The 18,950-nt window shown below is 39.7% G+C and overlaps 1 protein-coding gene across 3 annotated transcripts in view; it reads right to left on the bottom strand.

The window, feature by feature from the left end:
- Positions 1-3,416: 3,416 nt before the first annotated feature.
- PLCB4 (phospholipase C beta 4) overlaps positions 3,417-18,950 on the bottom strand; it is a 378,077-nt gene continuing 362,543 nt past the window's right edge. For 2 of the 3 annotated variants that reach the window (XM_040429871.1, XM_040429869.1), the window contains 3 exons: positions 15,737-15,823; positions 13,815-13,851; positions 6,289-6,473 (listed from right to left, as the gene is read on the bottom strand). In XM_040429871.1, coding sequence (XP_040285805.1) covers positions 6,385-6,473; positions 13,815-13,851; positions 15,737-15,823 — 213 coding nt within the window. In that variant the 3' untranslated portion in view covers positions 6,289-6,384. Of the gene's footprint in view, positions 6,474-13,814; positions 13,852-15,736; positions 15,824-18,950 lie in introns of all 3 variants that reach the window. The other variant, XM_040429870.1, reaches the window with a different exon arrangement.

Genomic DNA, 18,950 nt, shown 5'->3' with positions numbered 1-18,950 from the left:
CTGTATTGGCAGGAGATGGTAATAACCAGTGAGCTCCGTCCTCTGTAGCGAAGGAAAGCACTGATTTATGAATAGGAGGCAAGATGGAAGGAAATGTCGCCACTTTTCTGGTAAAAATGATTTTTAACAAGTTCCTGCAGCATGGTCTCTGAAATAGAGGATTCATAATTACATGCTCCACGCATCTCTGGTCCTCTGCGCTGCCACCATCTTCCAGTTCCTGCGCTGGCAGTGCATGGCCATGGCTACTTGCAAGGCTCTAGTCAATGACTAGCTTCAGAAGTGACATGCTGCTTGTGGCGACATCACCGCGTAAGCCAGTCATTGGCTGGAGTGGTGTATGACCATGTCCATACACTGCCAGGAGTAAACAGCGGACCGGTAAGTATTACTCTTCGGTTTCAGGGACAATTACTGGGAACAAGTGTTCATAGGAAAGCTCATATCTTATATTTGGCCGGTATAATCGTGCAGCTGATCAGTCGATAAACAAGGAATTGCTCATTTGTCGGCTGATTTTCATATTTTACCAGGATGAAAGAAGTACGATTATCTGCAGCACATCTCCCTGTGTAATTTAAATGAAGGCGGAATGACTGTGGCAGCGATCACTCCTCCCCAGTCACTTTGCAGATGAGAGCCGATCAACATTTTTTTTTATTTGCGGCACCTTGAAATAGAGCGATGTGACAATGCAGTCCCCAGACCAAAAAAGGTTGTGCACCCCTGGTATATATCATTGATAGTAACCAGCCCTGACACTCCATGAATCAAAAATGTCAGGATCAAACTGGCACTCGCTGCTTCTAGTAATACGTCCTATTAGGTCGACAATTTGTACCTCCTTTTCCAAAAATATGAGCAGTTTCTCACACAGTATTCTTATATTTGAAAATGCTGTTATAGTCAAAACACAAACAGGGAGACAAATGTTCAAAAGATATCCTCCAGAGAAGTAGAATGAGACAGCTCATTTATACTATCCGTCTATGGCAATTGACCTGTACACTCTCATATCATTTGCTGTGGCCCTGAGTGAAGTTGTCTTAGATGGATGGTTTCGAGGAGTACCCTACATTCAATATCAAGCTTGGTGAGGTGAATGATGGGAAATGAGTGAATGACAGATAACTTGAACTCGTACTTCCAATGTGTGAGTTATAAGCGCGCGGCGCACATCACTGTCAGTGTTAGATGCTAACAGCTCTGCCAGTTTTTAATTATATAGCAACATATCCATCAACACCAGATTTAATAATATAGCAACCCCACTCTATCGATGATAGATTTAATAGTAGAGCAACACATTTATATTAGAGCCAGACGAACCTTAGGGCAATAAAGCCAAATTCCCTTGAAGTCAAGCCGGCGAAAGCAGTGCTTTTTATAGTCAATGCATGCCTGCCGAAATCTAAGCCTCATGCTGTTATCAATGACTGCACCCCACTCAGTTTTTTACTTATTTAAAAAAAAAAATTCTGTTCTCCTGAGCCTGCTTGATTGATCTCAACTTGTGTTAATTCTTGGACTGTGTTCATACCGGATTTTTCTTTGTTGCGTTCACTCGTGGATCCACAAGATTCCACAGTCATATCTTGCGTTGCGGTATGCTGAATCTGAAGTTAAGCTTATCTATATGTACCATTAGCTTTCAATAAAATAAAGTCAAAATACAACAGACATATTTAAAGTGAAACAAATGTGATATCATATACAACTACCTAATATTTTATTCGTATAGCCAAGTTCATGTACAGTATAAAACTTTAAAAGGGTTGCCCAAAATGCGGTGTAGACTTCAATGGAACTGAGCTGCAATACCAGACACAACCTAGGTGTGATGCTGTTTCTGGAGGACTTACAGTGTGGGGGGAATTTATTGCCTTAATTGTGGTGGAAAATGGTCACAAATTCTCGTGCAAGCCTCTATTAAGCAATTTTTTTTCAACATTTTACCGTCATCACTTTTTAAAAATAAAATGTAGATGGGCCTTAATAGGAAGAAGGTGACCTCTAACGCCAGTTGGAGTGGATTTACTTTTCTTCAGCATACATTACTTCATTTTACATCAGCATATTTCAGAATGAAATGTCAGTTTTACAAAATTCCCCCTACCAATGACCATAACTTCTCCTTATAGTAATATATATTAATTGAAATAGACAGTTGTGAAGTGTGAGTTCTTGGGACTAAGGGGTTCATTTATCATTCTAAAATACGCCTAAATTAGGCATATTTCAGGTGCATATTGCAGTGCAACAGCTAGTTGCGCTGCAATCTGCAACTTCGCCCCGCTCACGAAAGGTCTAAATAAGCGGGCGGGAAAGGGGACGGCAGGCCCGTCTCATTTACCATTTTCTACGCCTGTTTCAGGTGTAGAAAATAGGTCTAAATGTAAGACAGCTAGGAAAAGTTGGCGCTGGATGCGTCGAAGTTAAGAAGGGGCCTGCATCTCTTCATAACTTCGGCGGATCCACCACCAGCTTAGGGCTTTATTAAGACCGGCGTCTAAAACGCTGGTTCTAATAAATGTGCCCCTAAATTTTGTCAGCCTTTCTAGTACTTCTCAAACATAAAACCTCTACTTGACTGAATTGGATTTTACCTGTGAGCTGTGAGAGAGTGAAAGATAAAATGTCTCTCATTTGCTAATCGGACCGTGCGGCATAGAAATATTCAATATATCCAAGTGTGATCCTGAAATGTTAACAGACTGTACAAACAGTATTTGTGAATGTCATCACAATAATTTTTATGCCCATGACTGCGAATTACCACCATAATAGAACACGAAAGGATCAAAACATTGATTTCATGGATGCAGTCTCTTGTATGAAGGATCTACAAATAGTAAGAAGTCATTAGACAATACTTGAAAGAAATAGCAAAGAAATGTCATTTTATTTTGAAGTCAAATCTTAGAAAAATAATGAAATTCACAGTGGTGACCCCCATGCAAGTAAAAGCTCTGTACTACCGAATACGAGATTAAAAGGTTTATTTCTAGAAGCATCAAACTGTTTCAAGAGATATATTACACCATTTGACATTGTTCTGCTTCTACTGCAACATCAAAGTCATAATAAGCAGTCCCATAGAATGGATTCAAAAACACCCACAATGACCTTTTTAAAGGGACTATAGAAAACTGACAAAAACACACTGGGAAAAATAGTCATTGTACACAAAGGCTGAATATTTAGGGGAGTTGGGCACCAAAGGCAATTTTGAGTTACTGGAAGACTGTGACTAATAATAAGCAAATTTAGGCACAGAAAGGTTCATCACCATGAATTCTATATTTGTTTTAAACATCACTAAATTGTGGATGCGACAAACACGGTAACCTACGAAGGTCAATGCAGGAGTTACAAAACATTGATATGACGTTATTTCTAGACAAACGGCAAACCCGTCACCATTGAGGAAATATTTTATTGTGTTTTGGAGACATAATAAACCAAATCCAAAATTAATTTGTGTTATATATAAAGGATTCATTTTCACACATTTGCATAAGGATTATAAAAGACAGTGGTTCTGGGTACTGAGGGAGCTTAGAACAGATTGGTGCATACAAAAAAACATGGTTTTGAGAATACAAAAATTTCAGTAGATCATTTTTATCTAAGTCAATCCTGCACTGACAGCATGGATATGTTGCCAGTAAGTACTTTACATGCACTTTCCTGTAAAATAAGTATACTGCAGGCTTAGGGACCATGCAAGTTACAATAACTCCCTAATCAACTATTGGGACAGAAACCAAACATAAAACATTGGACTTTTCATAATTTGGGCATACATAATTTTACTCTTTTTCAAATTTATCCTACAGTTTGTATGAATCACAAAACAATAATGGCCACAAAACTGTTTTGATAAAAAAGTCAATTTGTGAGAAACGTCAAAACAACATTTACTTAAATACATCATGGATATGGTCTTATGCATAAAAGTGGTGCCTGTCGAACATGCAAATATCATATAAACAGTTATAATTAAAAATTGCTTTTCCTGCTTGAATATGGAAATGCTACCTATTTGAGGACAAGTATAAATACTTTATACATCTTCACAGTTACAAACAATCTTCCTTCCCGCTTTGGAGTTTTCAAAAATGCAACACAATGAATGTTTTTGAGTCTGCAGCATTAAACCTGAAATTGCAGTTTCTATACAATATTGGATGCAAACTTTTTCTTAAAGTGCCAAATGCATGATCCTTTTAACATGTGAGCACTGGTTATCACTGAGCTTGAGTTTATTGCTCTATAACATTTTATCCCTAAAATATGTATGTCTTTGCTGTATATATTAGGGAAAATAAATTAGGCATATTTATTATTAAAGCACTTTATTGATAGGTCTCCTAAAATTCAAGTAATTCTAAGGTATTTTATATAGTCTAAACATACCTCGACACGGAACATTTGAATATCTTTGGTGCCAAGTGGGCATTTTGACAAATATTTGAAAACAAAAGTTCATAAACTTCATATTAAAGGGGTAGTAAACAGAAAAACAGTAATACATGCCATAGGCAGGGGCCTAACAGCAATCAATCAAGATGAAAATTTTTTACTTATAATTTTCTTTTTTTATTAATAGCAGCAGGGGCTGACTGGGAACTTAAATTGGCCCTGGAAAAAATACTAAAAGTGTCCCCATTTTGTAGTCGGGTCCAACTTGATGGAAGGTAGGGCCAATACAAGTGGGCGGGCCAGCATTATCATATTGTGGCACATTATACCACCCAAAAAGAGCCAAATACCATAGTCCATCACAAAATACTTCTGCCAGCAGCACAAAATACATCCCCAAAAACTTCCACTGGCTGGCCGTGAGGAGGCAGCCTTCTGGGCATCGGCCCACCAGGAAATTTCCCTGTAAGGTCTATGGCTAATCTGCCCCTGAATAGCAGTAGGAGCCCCTTCATATGTCAATCAAATCTGCAAGTTCCCTTCTAAATAGAAAAGTTTTTGCAGACTGCATAACTTTCCTGACAATTGTGTACTATGAGAGGACATATGTAACAAGTGTCACTAGCTGCAGGATTCTTTACAATCCCCTGAATGGGCTACATGTCGTTCAGCTGCTGATTGGTCCTTGATGTCTTGCTGTGACTACCCGCTTAGAGAAAGAGACAGTGAGCTGCTTTATTCACTTTTGCTAAATATACTTTTAACCTTTTAGGTTTACAACCCCTTTATTATGAATTGATATATATGACGCCAACGTAATTTGTTAGTATTATAGTATCATATACTAAAACAAATGTTACAATTAAAGACTATCATCTGAATAAAAATACATTTGGCTTCCTTAAATGTATAATTATGTTCAGCTGCAGAATAGTTTTACATCTCAGGTTTAGAGACACTTAATATGAGGGAACTGGATAATCTGCAATTATACAATGTATTGTTATCAACAGAATGCCGTAAGAGATTACGTTCTCCAAACCAGAGGAACCATTAAATACTAAGATATCTGTTTCATGACAACATAGTAACCAAATAAAAACTTTAGCACTCTCACTCAGTTATAATATAAGAAAAACCCAAACTAGACGTGGTTAAAACAAGTCACATACAGTATGATGATTAAAATAAATAAAAAAAAACTTCCTGGAGAAAAGACTGATTTTCTTGCTGCCCACGCTAGAACAAGAAAATCACTTGGATACAGCAGGCAATTCAGATTTTCAATCAACAAACACCCTCTGTCTCTTTTACTGCTTTGTTCTCTCCCTCTCCATCTTCAAATGTACAATTTAGATGAAAATGCTAATGGTCTCCAAAGCACAGCTTTACAGGACGTCTGCAGATTAGAACGCATTGTGCTTGCTGAGTAAAGTCAACTCTTCTTTCTATAAGCTCTATATAACCTAGAGTTTGCTTTTTAAGATTGGGAATAAAAATAATAGCATAATGATATGATGAAAAAAATCAAACAAGGCAACAGATTTGCTATCGTAAGGTACAGTACAATTCCCCCAACCCGACCCCGATAAACTCCGAGTGTAACAGTGCTTTCACGAGCGGTCACCCTTCTTCTGTTACATTTTGCTACATTGGTGACACCTAATAAAAAACACAACAAAATCACCTTGAAATAACATAAAACGAGATAGATTCTCAAACAATGATAGACTATTAACATATGATTCAACATTAATAAAAATATTCTCTGTTTCTTTATAACTGTATAATTAGACTTCTTTATCATAAATAGTGCAGTGCTCAAAATGTTAAAGGGAAATATGCCAGTCTTAAAATCCTGCCAAGATAATAAGGGTATAACATAAGAGCACACTTCATATTCAGTGTTTGTGGTCGTTATATTACAGTGTTCTCAAAAGGACAGTGAATTGCTCAACTTCAGTTTGCATTTTGCAGCTTTACACAACTGTTGCTGGCCTGCGGCCCATCTCGGCTTCCAGTTTGACCATCTGCTGGATTTCCTTTGCCTAAAGCCAAAAACCAAGCAAATGTAGTTAATATGATATGCCACTCATGACTGCCCATGTGTTACAATAATAATTAGGGTTGAGCGAATCGACTTCGGATGAAACGAGCGCTCCGTACAGTATTAGAATGTATTGGCTCTGATGAGCCGAAGTTATTACTTCGCGAAGTCTCATGAGATTTCGCACAATAACTTCAGAAATTGATTTATACTGTAAAAAAACATTTCCCGAAGTGGTATCTTGGAACCGAACCCGAGTTCGTGAAATGTTTTTTTACAGTTTAAATTAATTCTGAAGTTATTATGCAAAGTCTCGCGAGACTTCACAAAGTAATAACTTCGGCTCATCGGAGCCAATACATTCTAATCCTGTACGGAGCGCTCTCGCCGTACAGTATTGAAACAAAGTTTTATGCGAATCGACTTCAGATGTTTCATCCGAAGTCGATTCGCTCATCCCTAATAATATTCTGTATAGGTTAATAGAATGTAATGTAAGTAACAATGTATCATACAATGTAATTTATTTATTATTTTTGGTACTTATGGTAGTCTATTTGCCAAACTTTATTAGTTGGTTTTCTATCCCTTTATCAGGGCCATCCTAGGGGTGTACAGGAGGTTCCTGATAAGGGATGGCCCCTATTGGGGGGGGGGGCAATTCCGTTTTGTAGGCAGGGTATCAAGTATAGGGTGAGACTTAGGGACAGTGTCCTAGAGATTAACCAATCTACACCTCAGCCTAATTACTTCCTTAACTTTCATTATTTACTATTTATTTTTTATATTTTTGTCCCAAAAATTATTTTTAATAACTTTTTTGTGGGTTATTTTAATTTAATGAGAATAAAGGCTATGTTTTAATGGTGGCAATTTGTGAATACTTGTTTGTTTAGGCATCATTTATGTGGACCAAACCTTATGGCATGTTATTGTCTTAGCTGTGAAAACAAGAATTTAGTAATGCAGAGTGCATGTTTAGAGGAGACGTGGCTATGGCACCAAAGAAGCCCTGCTGACTAGTACTGGTTCACCGGCTCAGACCACACAAACATTAGAGAACCCTTGTATAAAAGACTTGTAAAAGAGGGTCGAACGAGAGATCAAAGTATCTCCAACCAAAAGTACATTTTCAGTACATAGTTAGAGACAGACTTTAAAGAGCATCTGTTTCCATGATCAAACCTATAAAATGGTTGATAATGGTGAATTAAGTGAGCCCTCTCTGGCTGCAATAGTTCTTATGTTTATTCTTAGGCAAATTAGGTGCCCAGAGCACCAAGAGGCTCGCCTAGGCCCTAAGAGCATCGTTTTACATTCTCCTTTTCCCCGTTGCCGTTCTCGATCAAGCCGATTGACATGATTAGGATTCCTCACTTTTCAGATGCCTGGCCCTTAAATCTTGCACACATTGCTAAGATATCAGTTGGTGCGTGTGCATTGCAGCTCATGAGGCTCTCCCTGCTCTGAGCTCTGCACTGTGTATGCGCTGATTGAAATATTGCCAGCACATGGTGCCTGGCTCTGTTTATCAGGGCATGAGGGAGAGTGGTGACAGGGGGAGAGGAGGAGGTGAATTGATGCTCTGAGGGGCTAGGCCAGCCATCGGGACTCCAAGCACCTATTTTGAATAACATTAAAAGTATGAATTTCACTGCAATGGTATATTGGAATTCAACAATAGAGGTCTTATTTAATTCGCCATGATGGGGTTGATCATGGTCACAAATGCTCTTTAAAAAGCAGCATGTTTTGTAGCCATAAAGAAACATGTTCTAGTTTTACAGCTATATTCTCCACTTGTGTGCTGATGATTGCCCTGGCTCAGCTGGCACCTACGGTAATATCAAATGTAAAATCAAGGGTAATCAAAGAATTTTATAAGTCTGCCATTAGTATATCAGGTGGCACTAACTGATTCATGTTTCACAATCAAAATCAAGAATTCCTATAAATGCATTAAAAGCCTAATTATTTTCCTGTGTATTAGCCTGGAGATTGGACCCTTTTAAAATGTAGCTTTTATTTAGTTTAATTTAAAAAAGCAAAAATATATAGACACCCTCTGGTAACCGGGTATCCAGAATAATATATAACAGGACAAGATGTTGCCCAGCTACCACCGTGAATTGGTGAAAAAAATAATAGTAATAAATAAGATAAGTGTAAATTCCAGGGGCGTTAATGACATTAGTTGGAGGTTGGGGAATTGGATAGAGGATAGGGCACCTTACTGTGGGTACTGGGGATGGTTCTCTCCCTGTACCTGCACTAAAATAGTACTCTGCCCAGGGATGAACCCTAATGGTGGGATCACCCTGTCCCCGTGCCTACCCTGTCTTGCCCTGTACAGCCCTGTACATTTGGAATTTTTTACACAATTATTGATGTCAGTTTTTAACCCGACGCGTTTCCCCACTATAGTTCCTCAGGGGGTCGGTTAAGAGATGATAATTGTTAAGAGTAACATCATGGATCAAAAAAACAGGATAATAAACCAGATAATGTTTGATATAATTACTGTGTCCTGGTAGATGCCATGGGGCAGGCCATGTAGGGGGGAGAGAAGAAGACTCACACTTATTCTCCTGATGAAAAGAGATGTCACCTGAGAGAAAATATAATAAATGAACCCGTTACTGGTATTTACTTACAAAATTACCTGGCTCTTTGTGTCCCACGGTGAAGAGAACTTACAGGTGAGGTGCCCCCCTGGTGTCTGGACTGCCGCCTGCCGAGCTTGATGGGGCAGTGGGGCATCCCTGTGCTCGTCCAGTTTAAATGAGCGTGCGAGCGCGCATTTCCACCACCGGGAGCCGAATATCCGGTGTGTGGAACGCACGCTATCCGCAACTTCCGGTTTCCTGGAACGCAGGCCCCGCTTCCGGTCTGCTGAACCGCAGACGTAATTTCCGGTTTAGCGATGCTCAAGCGCTCCAGCTTCTCCCCGGATGATTCAGATGTGGGTAAGGTGCATAGAGGTTTGGCACCAAATTACCCTCATAAAGTTAGTTTATTGAGACGCTCTATGGCACAGGGGTCATGAAAAGAGGGTGGGGGATAATTTTGTCTAATATATTTGAATTTGACAAATTAAAGTGTATCACATAAAGTCGCTACATAACATTACTCTCGGTATGTAATTTAATCGGAGCTACTTAGTTATGTACATCATCCCCACACATACCCAGATTGAATGAAGCCCTACTTTAATATAGAACAACAAGAAATTAGCAGGACATGATTGCTTCAAGGTTGTAGCTTCTCTGTTCAGGGGATGCGTAGTTCAAGATTGACGTTATCACCTGATCAGAGCAATGAAATTTATTAAGATAAATTAGGATATTTTAGCTGGGCGGAGCATGGTATAGCTCAAACCCTTATAATATAGTTCATTGAGTACATTGTGTACTCATGACCAGTTCAGACCGTTTTTGTATGCTCAAGGAATATAGAGGTGGATGTGGAGAGCAGAGATTCCAGGACTGTATTAATTCCCTAATTAATTTCCAAAAAATGATATTAAGAGGTATGAAAACTTTACAAAAAGCAGGTAAAGGTCAGTCGTTCATTGAGGCCAGCGGGGGCTTGGGACCGGCATCTATAAATCCATTCTGCTTCTTTCCGCAGAATCTTGTTATCCCAGTCCCCTTTTCTCGGGGACATGGGTACAAGTTCCAATGCCGAGAAGCTAAGTGAGCGGGGGTCCCCTGAGTGATATTCATGTACGTGACTCGCCACTGGTGTGATTCTATTGTTCTTAATGTCATTTATATGTTCCCCCACCCTTTTCCTCAGTTCCCTGAAGGTCTTTCCAATATAGTCCTTGGGGCAGGGGCAATGACATATGTAAATTACCCCTTTGCTCTTGCAGTTTATGAAATCCCGGATGGTGAACACCTTTTGGTTAGCCGAACATGTAATGGTCTTGCCTGTTCATCTCCACAGGCAAGACCATTACATGTTCGGCTACCCAAAAGGTGTTCACATCCGGGATTTCATAAACTGCAAGAGCAAAGGGGTAATTTACATATGTCATTGCCCCTGCCCCAAGGACTATATTGGAAAGACCTTCAGGGAACTGAGGAAAAGGGTGGGGGAACATATAAATGACATTAAGAACAATAGAATCCCACCAGTGGCGAGTCACGTACATGAATATCACTCAGGGGACCCCCGCTCACTTAGCTTCTCGGCATTGTAACTTGTACCCATGTCCCCGAGAAAAGGGGACTGGGATAACAAGATTCTGCGGAAAGAAGCGGAATGGATTTATAGATGCCGGTCCCAAACCCCCGCTGGCCTCAATGAACGACTGACCTTCACCTATTTTTTGTAAAGTTTTCATACCTCTTAATATCATTTTTTGGAAATTAATTAGGGAATTAATACAGTCCTGGAATCTCTGCTCTCCACATCCACCTCTATATTCCTTGAGCATACAAAAACGGTCTGAACTGGTCATGAGTACACAATGTACTCAATGAACTATATTATAAGGGTTTGAGCTATACCATGCTCCGCCCAGCTAAAATATCCTAATTTATCTTAATAAATTTCATTGCTCTGATCAGGTGATAACGTCAATCTTGAACTACGCATCCCCTGAACAGAGAAGCTACAACCTTGAAGCAATCATGTCCTGCTAATTTCTTGCTGTTCTATATTAAAGTAGGGCTTCATTCAATCTGGGTATGTGTGGGGATGATGTACATAACTAAGTAGCTCCGATTAAATTACATACCGAGAGTAATGTTATGTAGCGACTTTTTGTGATACACTTTAATTTGTCAAATTCAAATATATTAGACAAAATTATCCCCCACCCTCTTTTCATGACCCCTGTGCCATAGAGCGTCTCAATAAACTAACTTTATGAGGGTAATTTGGTGCCAAACCTCTATGCACCTTACCCACATCTGAATCATCCGGGGAGAAGCTGGAGCGCTTGAGCATCGCTAAACCGGAAATGACCTGCGTTCCAGGAAACCGGAAGTTGCGGATAGCGTGCGTTCCAGACACCGGATATTCGGCTCCCGGTTGTGGAAATGCGCGCTCGCACGCTCATTTAAACTGGACGAGCACAGGGATGCCCCACTGCCCCATCAAGCTCGGCAGGCGGCAGTCCAGACACCAGGGGGGCACCTCACCTGTAAGTTCTCTTCACCGTGGGACACAAAGAGCCAGGTAATCTTGTAAGTAAATACCAGTAATGGGTTCATTTATTATATTTTCTCTCAGGTGACATCTCTTTTCATCAGGAGAATAAGTGTGAGTCTTCTTCTCTCCCCCCCTACATGGCCTGCCCCATGGCATCTACCAGGACACAGTAATTATATCAAACATTATCTGGTTTATTATCCTGTTTTTTTTGATCCATGATGTTACTCTTAACAATTATCATCTCTTAACCGACCCCCTGAGGAACCATAGTGGGGAAACGCGTCGGGTTAAAAACTGACATCAATAATTGTGTAAAAAATTCCAAATGTACAGGGCTGTACAGGGCAAGACAGGGTAGGCACGGGGACAGGGTGATCCAACCTTCAGGGTTCATCCCTGGGCAGAGGACTATTTTAGTGCGGGTACAGGGAGAGAACTATCCCCAGTACCCACAGTAAGGTGCCCTATCCTCTATCCAATTCCCCAACCTCCAACTAATGTCATTAACGCCCCTGGAATTTACACTTATCTTATTTATTACTATTATTTTTTTCACCAATTCACGGTGGTAGCTGGGCAACATCTTGTCCTGTTATATATTATTCTGGATACCCGGTTACCAGAGGGTGTCTATATATTTTTGCTTTTTTAAATTAAACTAAATAAAAGCTACATTTTAAAAGGGTCCAATCTCCAGGCTAATACTCATTTATACGGACACCTATACTATTATTTTTTATCTAATTCTTTGAGAATTCTAATTATATTCCTGCCATTAAAACTTCTACTAAGGCTCTGTTTACATTAGAATTCTTCTTCTTGGTTTCAGATAGCAAGACCAGCGTAATCTATAACACTATTATTTTCTTCAAAAGCCCTAATACTGAAACCCCCATTAAATTTTGACAGTTGTAATTTTAATGCAAATGAGATCCATCTGGATCTTTTCTTTGATGATCTGCTTGAAGACAGACCTGTCATACTTGTCACGATACATTTAAAGAAAGAGGCCAGTGACAATGGTGCCTTAAACTGGCATTTAAGCTGCATTTACACTATCTGAGGAGAAGTCAATTGTTGGAGGAGCTCATTAAGTGGAGGTGAAGCGCTGCATTTACATGCAGCAATCACCTCCACAGTATGAGGATGTGCGATTGCTACTGCTGTTCCTTGCCCCCATACAAAATCATTGCTCCTGGGCAGCAGAATGCTGTTTAGACAGCACGATCTGCTGCCTGGGAACGATGATTGAGAGGTCCGCACCTCCAATCATTTCACCTGATGAACGTTTTCATGGGGTGATCTGCGCCACCTTTACATGGGCAGTTTGGCCGAAACGAGCGTTCGTAGGAATTTCGCTCCCGATAATTGACTTGATAGTCTTTGTCGCATGAAAGCTGTCGCACCTAAGGATCGCAGTGTAGTGGTGCTAACATAGACATCCAGAGGTGTTGGAATCTTTGCGATTCTGGGCTAGACGTCATGGCATACGCGGAAGTCATACTGTAAACCTACTTATTTCCATGCTAGCACTGCCAAACTGTGATCCCACTGTGATTCCTGAGTGCGACAGCTGTTTCGTGACTAAGATCGCTGTGTAGCCGACTAAGGGAACTAAGGCTAAGGGAAAAATTATTCAATTGAAGTTATCACATGTCTAAATTAATGACAAATGTCCTAAAAACATCACATTATTGTCTTCACCATCCTCACGACAGTGACCATTTTACACTTTTCAGTCTGGTTTGGCAGCTAAGCTAAGCAGATTTGCATTACAGGCTCCTTGCCACATCACCTGTCAAAACAACACTAAATTCGCTGGAACCCAATGGACGCCATTATCATTCAATGGGGTCCCATTAGTATGTGGTGTCAAAGATCCAGTATTGTGTTATGGCTTCCATTTATGATGGAAACCATGATGCAAATATATAAAAAAGCCTCAGAATTAAAATGAAGTATTTTTACTGATAAAAAAATTGCATTTGGGTGCAGTTTGATAAGCATCATAAATTATGTTTTTTATATCCTCATTGTATCATTTAAAGCAACAGAAATACATGCTGTAGCTATAATACATCAATACATCTTCACATATACATGCATCCATCCATACAGAAAGAGTTAGGACATGGTGTAAAATGAGAATCAATGACAATAAGCAATGGAAGAGCCATACCTTGTGAGTGAGACACAGCATGACACGATTTCAAAAGCTGTTTGTAAAAAAACAACAAATAATGTAAAAATTATGCAGCATGATATGAAGCAAAGAAAGAAGTATCGAAAACCAGAAAAACGCATGAAAAACATCCAAATATACAGCACAATGCCACCTAAAAGTCCTCAATAGCAGAAAGACTTCACTGATTTCTTCAAGGTGCTTGTTACTACTTTCATAAGTATATTCTTAAAGGGGTTTTCCAGGATTTTGATATTGATGACCTATCCTTAGAATAGGTCATCAATATTAGATTGGTAGGGTTAAAACACCTAACTCCACTACTGATCAGCTTCTAGCAGGAGCTGTGGCCATGGAAACTAACACAGTGTATGGGCCTGGAAGCGTGGAAACAGACAGCTCCGCAAACTGCATAGTGGCTGTGCTGGGTTCCTACAGCTCTGCTCCTGGAAAACTTCTTCAATACCTAGAAAAAAAACTCTTGTCCCCCATGTCACCAATAATGGACTTATACAAAAAGAACATCCCACGATAATTCAGTATCAGGGAAAACTGTGGCTTAGATTAGAATGTAGGAAGCTTCTGTATTTCTGCTTTTATCAAAATTTGCTGAAATATTTCAACTAAAGAAACACTTCCATCACATGTTTTATCACGTTAACAACATATATGTGATTATTAAATTTTTTTATTTAAAAAAAACGGTGGATTTTTGCATATCATTTTTTTAAGTCACGCCATGTATTCTACTTCCTCTCCTGGCTCTTTAACTTCCTCTGTGCTTGGACTTCTCTCTTAACATTTTCAATCTGGCCATCAAAGTGTAGTGACCCCATTAGAATTGAAGAAATCTATGGGAAATCCAGCTCTAACAACAGAGGATACTTCATTTGCAGTAAAACTTCCAACTCACAGATGCAAGAATTAGTCTACGTGTTTCGGACCCTCACATTTCGGTCCTTGTCTTGATTAAGGACCGAAATATGAGGGTCCAAAACACGTAGACTAATTCTTGCATCTGTGAGTTGGAAGTTTTTACCGCACTGCAAATAATGTATCCTCTGTTGTAAGAGCTGGATTTTCCATCGATTTCTTCAATTAAAGAAAAACTGCCGCGTCCAGGCTGGTATCCGAGCTCGCAACAGGTGAGAGCTGCCTTTTTCTTTTGTATCAATTGTTTCTGACTCCAGTAGAGTATCACACATTACTGTAACCAATGCAATGGTCTTCTGTGGGCATCTCTATCTAGGTCTAATAAGAGAACAATAGAGATGTCATACTGTTATCCCAATTCTACCCCTACTATGATCACGAGGATTACTCTTCAGGTAACATCTTGCTGTCGCAGCAGCAGTAAACTGACAATGGATAATCTATCTGTATAGGAGTTTTCTCTCTCTGTGCTGACTGCTACAGGAAGGCAATGTTTTATAAGTAATTCTGAATGGTATAGTACTGCTGAAATGCAAAAGTAAAACAGTCAATACCTCAAAAAAAGTCTCTTAATTTTATAACAATGTTTATAAAAAAATATCTCTTTCTATGGAAGTGTCCCTTTTTGCTGTTATAGCTATTCAGTTCCCTAAAATGTCATTGTGTCTTGCAGTCTATTAGAAACACCTTCAGCAGAACTAAGGGGCTCAGCTAAGAACGTGAACCCACCAAGCTTTATAGTACACCCTATGCATATGGGAAAAAGTGGGAAAGGTATCATCTTATGTCAGTGCCACGTTCGAAGTCACTGAACCCTTCGGTATGACCTGCTGTAATGCTAGATAATAGCCACTTGATGTTTTCTTGATTTATCACTGAGGTACTAGGGCCGTACTTTCTTATTAGAATGGGCTATGCAATGAATTATCCATCTATCCATGAGTGGAGAGGTACTGTAGAGAGGGAGATGCTCTGGACCACTATACCTGCTCGTTCTGCTTCTCCAGAATCTCCAAATGTTCCAGCTGGGCTTTCTTCAACTGGTCCATTTCCTTTGATTGTTTCATTGCCAGCTAAAAGAAAACAGCAAACTTTAAATGTCACCATCATTAAGCAGGGCGACACAATTAAGACTTTCATCATTTTCCATGTAACAACAATTGCAGCCTGTTATTTTGTAGTTAGAGGTGTCAGAAAAAAAGAAGCTTTGCTAGCAGAACGCTGACAGTCTCGAGTGGTTGCCATGGGGACGTTGAGCCTGGCATTACGCTCCATCTCCTGCTTGTTTTCATGATGAGCACATATTCATGTGGATATTGTAGATTACATCTATAACCTATGTACTATATGTAAGAGAAGAGTCTTAAATTATCCCATAATAACTTCAGAAATGACTTGTATGCATACTTGCCCACTCTTCTGGAATATCCAGAAGGCTTCTGGAAAAAGGTGAGACCCCCTGTACTCTTGGAAGGGTTGGCATATCTCCTTGGCACAGCCTAGAAAGATGCCCACCACCTACTGTAAAATGTATGTGTTGCCAGGATTCGGAATCATTCAATGTGGTCCTGGCACTCAAAGTGCATTGAAGGAGGGAGGGGGGGGGTCAGTAAAAAAAAAGTCAGGATGATGCACCAAATGGACACAGTGCCATACAGTGGGGTGGAGCAACACATAAATGGGGTGGGGCTTCGTACAATGGGTGTGTACTAACATGACACACTCATCAATATCTCGCTAGCCAACTTTCAAATATTGGCAAGTATGCCTGTATGTTTACATATTACTTAAGTGTACCTCCAAAAAGTGTGGTGGTGGGGGTACAGGAAGGAGGAAATATCTATTTTGTTCAAATGTAGGTAATCTAGACCAAAATTGAACTTTAAAATTCACTTCATGCATACAGTATTCTATAACATCAGAAAAGTTTGGCGATATATTATAAAATACAATAGCCTATGTTCAAGATGTAGCCTCACCTTCGATGAACCAGATCTACTAGTATAAATTGGAATGTGGACACGTAAACAATCTCATTCACTGTCCTGTATATCTGTGACTACAATAAGCATGCTATAACATAAGCTTAGTCTTGCACTTTCATTAGCGCCTACAGGTTGTATGCATATGATATGAAAGATATGTTTAAGGCTTTGTTCACATTATCTACCTCCTCTTTGTCTTGTGTAATGAAAAGCATGTATGGCGGACATTACAGGGCAGCAGGGTATTGATTCAGAATTTTCTTTCTTTGACAGATGTTCAGATAATCACTGGTACATGCTGTGCTTTGTTCTGTTCACAACTCTTTGAATACTCTCCAATGACAAACACACAAAGCTACAAAGACTAAAGCTCATTTTCTATTTCATGAAACCTGTTCAGCTCTACCCAACTCCACCCTGTCTTCACTGGACAGAGCTCCTCGTACCTGGTAATTTTTTAGTACCACATCAAAGGAAGTTCCAATCAAGCCAAGCCGATATCATGAAGGTACCATGAGAGCTGGTACTTTATGCAGTGGAAAAATAACTATAACAGTGGGCTACAGAGAAAATATTTTGGGAACATCATGAACCTCTCAGTAAAAGGGTCCAATAAGAAAAAATGTCTTGCCAGTGTAATTTCTACACATTTCTAAAGAATCTTGATTAAAAATGTTTTTTATCACTTCTATCCCCCTTCTTTTGTGAACCAAATAAAATTGAAACTGGTTAATACGACGTATTGGTCACAGTATGTATACTCACAACTGAGATACATGGTGAAATGTTGCTACAGCACTGAACAACTCCTGCGGTTTACAGACCAACTCCTGCGATCTACGTATTGGTCGCAGTATATATATACCTCAATTAAGACAAGTGCCAAATATTGGTATATTAATGAACAGCTCCTGCAAGCTATACACTAGTATGTATGTCTCAGTATAGAGACGACCATTGAATTGCTGATATACTACAGAACTATTGGATGATTGAACTGAACATAATCCATTTATACAAGAGTACTATTCAGCCACATTATATCTGGAATATATACTGGATTGCAGTTAAATACTAAAAGCCAACAGACTTCTATATATATATATATATATATATATATATATATATATATATACATATACACAGTGGATATAAAAAGTCTACACACCCCTGTTAAAATGTCAGGTTTCATTGCTGTAAAAAAATGAGACAAAGATAAATCATTTCATAACTTTTTCCACCTTTAATGTGACCTATAAACTGTACCACTCAATTGAAAAACAAACTGAAATCTTTTAGGCGGAGGGAAGAAAACAAAAAACACTAAAATAATGTGGTTGCATAAGTGTTACACTCTTATAACTGGGGATGTAGCGGTGTTCAGAATTAAGCAATCACATTCAAAATCCTGTTAAATAGGAGTCAGCATACACCGGCCATCATTTAAAGTGCCTCTGATTAACCCAAAATAAAGTTCAGCTGCTCTAGTTGGTCTTTCCTGAAATTTTCTTAGTCGCAACCCACAGCAAAAGCCATCGTCCACAGAGAGCTTCCAAAGCATTAGAGGATCTCATTGTAAGGCTACTTTCACACCTGCGTTCAGGTGTCCGCTCGTGAGCTCCGTTTGAAGGGGCTCACAAGCGGCCCTGATGGCAGCCGTCCGGCCCTAATGCATTCTCAGTGGAGGCGGATTCGCTGAGAATGCATCCGCCTGCCAGCGTTCAGCCTCCGCTCCGCTCAGTGAGCGGACACCTGAACGCTGCTTGCAGCGTTCGGGTGTCCGCCTGGCCGTGCGGAGGCAAGCGGATCCGTCCAGACTTATAATGGAAGTCAATGGGGACGGATCCGCTTGAAGATGACACCATATGGCTCAATCTTCAAACGGATCCGCCCCCATTGACTTTCAATGTAAAGTCTGAACGGATCCGCTCAGGCTACTTTCACACTTAGAAATTTTTCTAAGTTATAATGCAGACGGATCCGTTCTGAACGGATGCAAACGTCTGCATTATAGGAGCGGATCCGTCTGATGAAACATCAGACGGACCCGCTCCGAGCGCTAGTGTGAAAGTAGCCTTAAAAGGTATCAGTCAGGAGAAGGGTACAAAAGAGTTTCCAAGGCATTAGATATACCATGGAACACAGTGAAGACAGTCATCATCAAGTGGAGAAAATATGGCACAACAGTGACATTACCAAGAACTAGATGTCCCTC

The sequence above is a fragment of the Bufo bufo genome, chromosome 4, assembly GCF_905171765.1.
Source record: "Bufo bufo chromosome 4, aBufBuf1.1, whole genome shotgun sequence".
In the NCBI taxonomy this organism is placed as follows: domain Eukaryota; kingdom Metazoa; phylum Chordata; class Amphibia; order Anura; family Bufonidae; genus Bufo; species Bufo bufo.
This window is presented reverse-complemented; position numbering and strand designations above follow the sequence as displayed.